The sequence below is a fragment of the Labrus bergylta genome, chromosome 8, assembly GCF_963930695.1.
Source record: "Labrus bergylta chromosome 8, fLabBer1.1, whole genome shotgun sequence".
Lineage (NCBI taxonomy): Eukaryota > Metazoa > Chordata > Actinopteri > Labriformes > Labridae > Labrus > Labrus bergylta.
In genome coordinates, this window is record NC_089202.1 from 15108449 (window position 1) to 15118338 (window position 9890).

Here is a 9890-nt window from a genome sequence, read left to right on the forward strand (position 1 = left end):
TATTGATATTTTTAACATACATTCAGAGAGGATCTGATTTGCAATTTGAATCGTGATTTTCCTTTGGCGTTGGGTAAAACCTCTTTGGGGGGAAAATGCAGGAAAACAAAAAGATACGTCTACACTTACAGATCATGGAAACTAATATTTTTTTACCAAAACAACTTTGGTCCTTGCCAACACTCCCATCACAAAATGGCTTCACTTACGAAAAAAGCGTTATCCATGTTAAAAGATGAAATACAAAAAAAGGAATACATCTAAAAACAGCAGGAAAAACCCTGACTTCAGTTTGTTAGAGATACTGATTAGATGCATCTGAAATTTAGCTTTATGCTGCATTAATGTCACTTGAGAAGGCGTTTTATCTGTACTGACAAACTGTACTGCGATCATGTGCTATTTTGTAAAACCCGGAGGTCAAACAACTCCACATGCTCAGTCAGAATGACAGCTGCTTCAGAAGTATGAAGATTATTCTTTGGTTAAGATGTGTGTGCTTGGTGACTTAAAAAACTGAATTTAAACCGTTTTTCTGTATGAATATTTGACTTTATATCACATCAACTCGGTCTGTGCTATTTCTCAAATATTTTGCATTGAATCTTTTGGTTTCTAGCTCCCATACAAGCTCTATTTCCTTTTTTGGCAATACTGATTTGATTAAAATATGTTGTCCTAGTGGTTTAAGTTGAATTTCCTCAGCCATTGAGGGATCAAATTAATTGGAAGCTGAAGGTAAACTATAGTTCATTAATTGCCTGTGGACGTAAAAAAAAAAAAACCTGTGTACTGTGTAAGGATTATGAAAGCAGAAAGAGAACAATTGTCTCATGGGAATCAATCTGTTTTCAATACACTTGGTTCCCTGTCTGAACGGCGGCTCATTTTAGAGACAGTGTTTGTGTGTTTACTGGGTCTGTTGCAGCAGAGAGGACATTATAGCTGTCTCATGGCCCATTTCTCTACCTCAGCTTGCTGCTCCCCTGTGGCTTTGAAATGCACACTGATCTCTCTCTTTTTCTGTCACTCTCACTCCTCCCTCCGTCCTTTAGCGACACACTTCTATCACAGCATGCCTGGGGTCTTCTCTCCCCCCTCCTCCATGTCCCCTTGGTATCATGCTTTTCGCCTTGTGTCTTATTGTTTCCCTCTCCCTTACTTCTCTCTCTTCCCCTCTTTTAAAAATCATCACTCTCATCCCTCCGTCTGCCGCCGCTGCATCACAGGGGTAATAATGACGATAATGGTGATCATATCAGTCATTAGTTATTTAAAGATGCTTTCTGACTCGATTCCTCAGATGCATATTGGAGCACTTTTAACTATGCAAGCTATTTTTTTATTCTAGAATGACATAATTGGCATCCAGTTTGTCGACAAATGGCAAACAGAGGGAGAGCAACATTTAGCAAAGTTACTGATTTAAACTTGTTAGAAAGTACCTCTCTATCCTAATGAAGTGTCCTGCCATTTTTAAAAGCATTTTCACTTGTACACTAATGCATTTGTCTGTAATTACACAACAAAAATCCTAGTTTGAAGTCAGTGAGCAAAAGTTACTTTCTGCACTCAGAAAGTCTGCACATAAAACTGTCCTTTAAATATTGAGTCTAATAATCATCATCCAACTTTGGGCATCATGATGAAGATGACGGTCTGTAGCAGCTAGCTACATACGAGCATGCACCGTGTCCATCACAAATTCAGAGTAATGGTTCACACACAGGAAGAAAAAGAAAAAAACAATCACAGTTGTTGTCTGCACAACTAGGACATGACCAATTCCCGACCTTTTCGGCTCAGTGTCCCTCACATTGCAGTCGATGCATGTCTACAAAATAACTAGTCAAACAAAACAATGATGGTTTCCTTACAATGTGGTGTAAAAAGCGCTTTGAGTAGTCGGAAGACTAGAAAAGCGATATATTTATTTGGCTCAAGTCCATTTACCATTTACCAAGTCCATTCCTCTAAAATTAAGAAATAAAACCTGGATAGTATGAATAACAGAATTATATTTTTCCTCTTCCCTATATGATGTATTACATCACCACTTTAAATGTATCTTATGACTGGTCTAAACTACCTGGTTGGAAACAACTGCCTTTCATTTTACACTTCCTGTCCAAATAGCATTTAAATCAGGTTTCATGTTACATGATTTCATGCATGAGTAAATAAAAAAAACATTTATATCCCTTTTCACTTTAAGATTTTCTTCATCAATATTTTTTTAGATAATGTTTAGTATCTTAATGCAAGTTAATTGAAGATGTGATATACAGTATCTATGAACAATAAATGTGGGATAGTAGCCACAGTGAACAATTCACTCAGTATGCTTTCTAAACCTTTAGTGTTCTGTATTATTTAGCACCCTGTAGCACACACTCTCACTAGAGCCCCTAGCAACAGTAGCTAGAGATCCATCATCTTATAATAAGAAAGTGTCACTTTTGGAGAAACTGAAATTAACTTTGAAAAATTGATTATTTTGACTTTGTTAAGCCATCCATCTTTTTCTAGCTGATCATCTGAGTCCAGATAGCACCAACTGAATAACTTCATTAGAAATGATTGTTGAATACTACTGAGAATAAAAGTATGTGTTCCTTGGTCGTTTTCTATTCTCCTTGCATGTGTTATATTGCATTCTATGTTGTGTTCACAAGTCTTATTTTGAAAATCCCCAATTGAACATTGGAGTCAGGAAACAACCCGGGGGTCATGATTCACCTGACTGAGCATGAGGACAGGAAAAATAGAAGACAACAGTGAACTTGTTGAACTAAAGTGATCTTTGGCTTGTCTTCCTGCTATGAATGATCTCTCTACGTTGTTAAAACCTTTTGTGCATTATGCTCTCTGCCCCCCCCTCAGGTGTACATGTACCAGCTGTTCCGCAGTCTGGCTTATATCCATTCCCAGGGCGTGTGTCACAGAGACATTAAGCCTCAGAACCTCCTGGTGGACCCTGAGACAGCGATACTCAAACTCTGTGACTTTGGCAGGTCAGTACCACACTCTGCCTCTAGGAGTCTTTGTCTCAGCGTGCCTTTTTTATTTGGCTGTTCATTCGATTGGAGTCTTGACTTTACTGTGTTGATCCAACATATGAATACTAATTTCTCTGTCTCAGCGAGATATTAAGGTGTCATATCGATGGACACTTTCCCCCTGAACTATCTGTTTCATACTGCTTTCTTCATCTTCCAGTGCAAAGCAGCTAGTTCGAGGAGAGCCGAATGTGTCCTATATCTGCTCACGGTACTATCGTGCCCCCGAGCTCATCTTTGGTGCCACCGACTACACCTCCAACATCGACATCTGGTCAGCCGGCTGCGTGCTGGCTGAGCTGCTGCTGGGCCAGCCAATCTTCCCTGGGGACAGCGGTGTGGACCAGCTAGTAGAGATCATCAAGGTACTGAAGGAGTGTGGCCCAGAGCCAATTGATGACAAGTCTATAGATGAAAGAGACATGGTGGAAAGTTTAGAATTCCAACTACAGTCACTTTATCACAGATAAAAGAGAAAAGTATGTTTCTTTCTATCCCCCCATAACATATCTGTACTTAGATTAACATATTACATTAATCAAAGTGCAGATATTTTTGCATTAAGGCTAACCCAGAGGACAAAACAAGCTGCATTTAAGAAAACAAAATGTTTTCTGTTAAGGCATGCAGAACATACCAATTCTTGTGATGAATATGAATGAATATTGTTTTCACATTTGTTTGTCAGGTCCTGGGCACACCAACAAGGGAGCAGATCAGGGAGATGAACCCAAACTACACAGAGTTCAAATTCCCACAGATCAAAGCACACCCTTGGACAAAGGTATGTGACCACTACTGGAGAATAGCAATAGGATCATTGAATGATGGTATTAACACATAAATGTGAGGTTTTAGAGTTCTTATTATCCCTGAAACAGCTTTTTAATTTTTATTGGTGAGATAGCATGACAAGCCAGTGACAGTCAAACAGGAAAAAACATTTACAAAGGAAAAATACATAGAAAGCAATGTCAGCACAGTGACAACGCAGACAGTGATCTTATTTGATCCTAATTATACTTTACATGTATGTATGATTATAGATGATTACTACTAATGATGATTGACTCTACATGTTACTGAACATGTAAATATCATCTCCTGTGAATGATTCACATCGAGACTCTATCTGCACCTTGCTGCTCTTGTTTCTTTCATTTTAAAGTTTAGTATTTGTGTCCTGTTGTTCTTTCATTGTAATGTGGAATGTCATAAGCTTCTATTGCTATTCAATTTCCTCTTCAGGGATTATTAAAGCACTCTTTATCTATCAATAGATCTGTCGATCACTACACTGCTGTATAGAGTGGGTATAGCTTATATAGAGAACATTCAGAGATATGAAGAGATAATTATTTTTATCACTTCCTAGGATCATTAATATGATGTATTTTCCAGACAAACTAAATAGACTAAGTTAAAGTAGCTCCAGTACATTTTTTTGCATTGATCCGTCCATTATGAGCTGGTTAAGAGATGTATATTCAGGAAGTCAGTAACCGTTCAATCAGCTTGAATCATTATCTCCTTCCTTGCTGTCATCATGGCATTATTAATAATAATAATAATAATAATGTAGATGTCTCAAAGCAAGCTTTGGATTTTCATGAACTCGACTCATCTCTAGAGTCATTTGATTCAGAACTCTAAATGTGAATGTCCCTGTCCTTCGTCAGGTGTTTAAGCCTCGCACCCCACCAGAGGCCATTGCTCTCTGCTCTCGGCTGCTGGAATACACGCCAGTGACCAGGCTGTCTCCCCTGGAGGCATGTGCGCACGCCTTCTTTGATGAGCTGCGTCAGCCCAACACCCGCCTGCCCAGCGGACGAGAGCTGCCGCTTTTGTTCAACTTTAGTCCCGTCGGTCAGTCTAACCTCCCAGTCATTCGTTTTTGTCTTTATATTGAAAATTTGATGACCCGTATGTACTGATTGTTGGTCATTTTCTGCCTCAGAGCTGTCTATCCAGCCCCAGTTGAACTCTACACTCATTCCTCCTCACGCTCGTGCACAGACATCGCCTGCCTCACATGGTATGTATGAAAACATAAAAAAAGGATTGCTGCTGTCTTTTTCATTGTCAGGCTGTTTTGAAGAGGAATTTATTCATACATATATTTATTGGGCTTATTTACTTGGAGTGCTTGTGAATTCACAAAATAATGAAAAGTAACACTTCAAGTCAAGCGTGCTATGACACAGTGGACAAAAAGGAGTGTGGGTTAAGATGTATCTTTTGCATACAGAGTGCCTTTGGGGCTTGTGTAACCCAATCAAAACACAGTTTAACCCTAACAGTAGCCTTTGCTTTACACACATGGCGAATTATAATGACTTTATATAGGGTGAAATATTATTAATATTTATCAGAACAGTGATTTCCCTCTGGTAACAATTGTGTTCCCTCTCTCCCCCTGCAGAGGGCAGTGTGTCAGACAGTTCCGCCCAGCCCAGCTCAGCACCCGGATCCATCAACAACAGCACCTGAGCATCCATCCCTCTGTCATCCTTTCTTTTTGTCTTCCTCATTTTCCTTTTCTCTCCTCTGCTCTTCTCCCTTTTCAACCTTCCTCCTGGGCTCCAACCCCCCCCCTTAAGATAGAGAAGAAATGGCTGTACCACATAGACACTCGGCATTGCTTTTCCCCCTGAATTTTTAACTATTTCTGATAGAAAAGTGATTTCTGTGGCTGCTACCTTCTGAGTGGTTTGGGGTTGTTTGGAAGGACATTGAAGAAGCCACACTTGGACATAATATTAGCTGCAGTTCTAAGTCCAATGGTGGTACGGGTCTGGCCTGTAGGAGTAAAGAAATTAAGTGTTGGATGAGTTGGGATATGAGGACGAGGGGTGCTACATGTTTTGTGGACTTTCTGTATTCTAATCTAAAGTGACTTTTATCCCTTTTATGTTCCTTTTATTTGTTTTAGCTAATTTTATGTGTGGCTGTGGTGCCATTAAATAGGGTCCTGACTGGCCCAGTATAAGATATATACTTGTATGGGTTCAAGTGGGGTCCTAAAGTATAAGGCCTCATTATTATTGACAATCATCCTTTAGTAGGGTCACAAATGGCACACTTGTACTGTACTTTGTTTGATCGTACGACACACTGTGTAGACAAGTGACTTTGCCGTCACTTCCTACCCTGAACTCTACTCTAGAATTGTCAGCCCACTCTGCTTAATGTTTACAATTTGCAAGACTTGTTTTAAATCTCTATTTGACACATGACAGGAAATATTGGCTGATTTTGTTTGTGTCATTTTAGATGAGAGGTGGTTTTAGATTTTATTACTAAAGGGGGGCACCGCCGCCCGTCTCTGCAGTTTCTTTTTTGATTTTTACCTCCTCAAAATGCCTTTTTATGTAACTGAGAGGAACTTTATACACAGTCTTCAGTTCCTTCAGTATAAGCTCATGTTTTCTTTTATTAAGCTGGAAACCAAGTGTTTCATTTTAATTCTAAAGACATATTGCACATCTTCAAAGGGAATAGAGGGGAAGCAAGGGGCCTGTCTTTCCAGCTGTTAACATAACTTTACACAGAGGGAGCCATTGGTGAAGGGCTCCGGGTGCTTCAAAACACATTACCTAGCACTGAACCCTAAGAAGTCCTGTCATTAATTATGTCACTTTATGTCGTTTACTCTCATATCAGATTGATTATGTTGAAGTATGACATCAGGACGCTTTGACTGCTCACCTGGCTCGTCATTGTCATTTCAGCTAGTGTTCACATTCATTGTTTGAGGAGAGGAGGACTCTAAAGTAATTTTTTTTCGTTTGTAAAGACGATTTGTTGAGAAAGTCTTTGCCCCCTTCCCAGACAGACTGCCTGTGATGTTCATATCATGTTCTCTTCTTGTCCTGTGGAGATGGTAGAAACTGATCTTGAATGGCCTGACAGTCCTTTGCCAGCACGGACTTGTTTTCTTTTCGTCCACCACACAAATGTGCATGTTCAGCCCTAGTTGACCACACTATAAGATTTCAGCTAATCTCAGTAATAATCTGACCAGAAATTATGCTTACCTGACAGTTTATGGAGCCCCCCCCCGCCCCCCTCCCATATTCCTTTTTCTCCTCACGCCTTCTGCTTCCCTCTTTTCCTCCTCCCTTTTTTCACTGCTAAACTGTAAATATCAAGTACCTTTTATTTTATTATTTTTGTTATTATTGTTATTATATTGTTGTTCTCGTCATTTTTTTTTTCTCTAGTAGACCGGCGCAGCAGCTGCCGGACTGTTTATCCTCAGTCGCAGTCTGTAAATACAATTTCATTTCATTTCAGTCCCCAGTTCAGGAGGGGAAAAACAGAACAAAATGTTTCATTTTTATTGTCTCTCCCTCCATTTCTCTCTTCACTGTGTTCCCTTTTCTCCCATCAATGTTGTCATAACTTTTATTTATTGTATTGTTTTTTTTGGGAGGGGCGGGGGGATTGTTTCTTTTCCACTAGGGTGGCAAAATTGTGGGATGTTTTATGTTTGTTTTTTAATTCAGAGTTTTAGTCCAGCAATGTCACATGCAAAACAATTTCACATCCAAGATACTACTGTACTCAAATCCAGATGTTGGTGTGTGTTTTCCAATCATTGGCTGTGTATGTGTGGGATGCACATGCTAGCCAACAGGTGGAAATCCAGGTTTCCATTTAACTTCAATGTGAAGGGAATGTTACAAGCGTCTGGATCTATGGGGTCGTGGTGTTGGGAGGGAGCACGGATCACCCTGTGTGTTTGTTTGAGTGTGTGTGTGTGTGTGTGTGTGTGTGTGTGTGTGGAGGAAAGGGGAAATAATGAATCTGTCCATTGTCATGTATCATCTCCTGTGTCCGACCGTCTTCTGTTTCCTCTCACCATGTGTAGTATGAGTGTAACGGGTCCCACTTGTTAGGAGAGCATGTTTGCTTCACAGATCCTTGGGGAGTTTCTCGAGCACAGCTGCAGGGAATGTATGTGTGTCTGTGTGTGTGTGTGCGCGCTGGCAGAACGTGGACATAACTCTCCTGACTCTCCTCAATGAAGAGCTGACTATATGTGCTATTTTAATGTTTTTGGTTTTTCCATCTTCCGATCTGTCACACTTTTTTTTCTTCATTTGATGTGACCCTGCTCTTTTATCGCCCTTGTCTGAGGGTTACATGTCATTGTTGGGGAACAGAACGGTTGGATAAAGGAGATGATAAAGAGAGAGGGATGGAGGGAGAGAGTCAGTTTTTGTTTGTTGGTATAAATAATTAAACTCATTAATAAAGTGATGAAACTGTGCCTGTCTCACATTCATGTCTTAATTATACTTAAATTAGTCGTGTTTACATAATCGCAGGGGGGAAGAAAGTCACAATGACATTGGAACTGCATGTTTATTGATTATTTGCTCTGTAAACAAAGAAGATGACAAGTTATTTGAAGTACACTTCACCAATGCACCTTAAAGTCTCTTCAGATTACCAACCCAGGAATACAGATAACTGCCTTAAAGCTGCAGGTTCGAGGTTATTTCATTGATCATTTGCATTGTAAAAATGCACCAATGAACACAATTTAACTGGTGCAATAAGGAGCCATGAGGTTCCTTCTTATTGTTTAGGAGGCCTCATACGAAGACAATCTCCTATATCAACAAATTCTAACTACAAGGCTGGGAAAAGCAAAAAACATTTCCTCTTACGCTTCACTCAATTAATTTGGTTTCTTCAATAACATGGAGATTATCCATTGTGAAGCGGGAAACGAAGGTTAAAAACAATGCAAAAAATAAATGTATTCTTATTTAATCTGCAGCATTTGACTTTTTTGTCATTGCACATTTACTGAATTGAATGAAATAATCTGAGAAGCTAAGAGTCACCTAAAAAACAATGGAAGGTTTCCTGATTTAATACTTTGAGTGGTGATACTTAAAAACACAATGTTTTCAATGTCAGGCGAGATGATCCACTATGATTTTCAGTGTTAAAAAGAAGTTAATCAAAGTATGAACTGAGGGGAATTATTCCACATTTAAAGGCAAGATAAGAGTGGCTAAACCTGATTAACTTATATTTCCTAATAAATTATTAATATCAGTAGAATTAATCTTTCATGAATTTGACAACATTCAGACCATAAAAGATGTTCCTAATAACACTTCTTATCAGGGACATTCGCCTATTACCGTTCATTCCACATTCCGTTCATTAACAGAACTTATCCCCACAGAGAAAATAAATCTGACTTCATGTTTCAGAGAAAATATTCCTCCTATCTTGGTGATAGCCACTGTTCAGGGTATTACACAGCTGGGTCATAATGGTGTGTTTATAGAAATGTGTAGGGTTGGTTTAGGCTGTGGTGTCGGGGGCCCCCTGAACTCCTGTTACGCCCCTTCTTACATTGTTTCTAGGCATCTTTTCAACGATACATTTACATATCTTTCTCCTAGAAATGCTTTTAAGAAGCTAAATGCACTGAATACAAAGCAGAACACATTGAATGATCTTTAGTGTTGAATTTTGAATTTACAGAAAACACTAACTAATCAAGCGTCAGTCATAGAGTTGACTTTGGCTTTGAATGAAACCTTTTTCATGGATGGATCCATGAAGAGAAGCTGGAGTTTTGCTCTGCAGTGAAGTCGGGAGGATCAGTGGACTCCAGAAAAGACTAGTTGGAGCATGACGAAATCAGAACAGTTGTCATGGGAACCATGCTATTGCAAATGTTTTTGACCTTGACTGAGGAAACTGTGGACCTCCACAGTTAGATGGAGGGTTCATGGATAATGATCATGCAGTTATTCATACTTTTTTTTTGTGGTGTATTTAATGAATCTATCAAGATAG

At 39.3% G+C, this 9890-nt stretch overlaps 1 protein-coding gene across 1 annotated transcript; it reads left to right on the top strand.

The window, feature by feature from the left end:
• The first annotated feature begins 2859 nt into the window (after positions 1-2859).
• Positions 2860-8333, top strand: LOC136179830 (glycogen synthase kinase-3 beta-like). Its single transcript, XM_065958001.1, has 6 exons — positions 2860-3014; positions 3220-3424; positions 3748-3843; positions 4739-4925; positions 5017-5094; positions 5482-8333. The coding sequence occupies exons 1-6, from the start codon at positions 2890-2892 to the stop codon at positions 5547-5549; spliced, it is 759 nt and encodes a 252-aa protein (XP_065814073.1). The 5' UTR covers positions 2860-2889; the 3' UTR covers positions 5550-8333.
• Positions 8334-9890: the final 1557 nt, after the last annotated feature.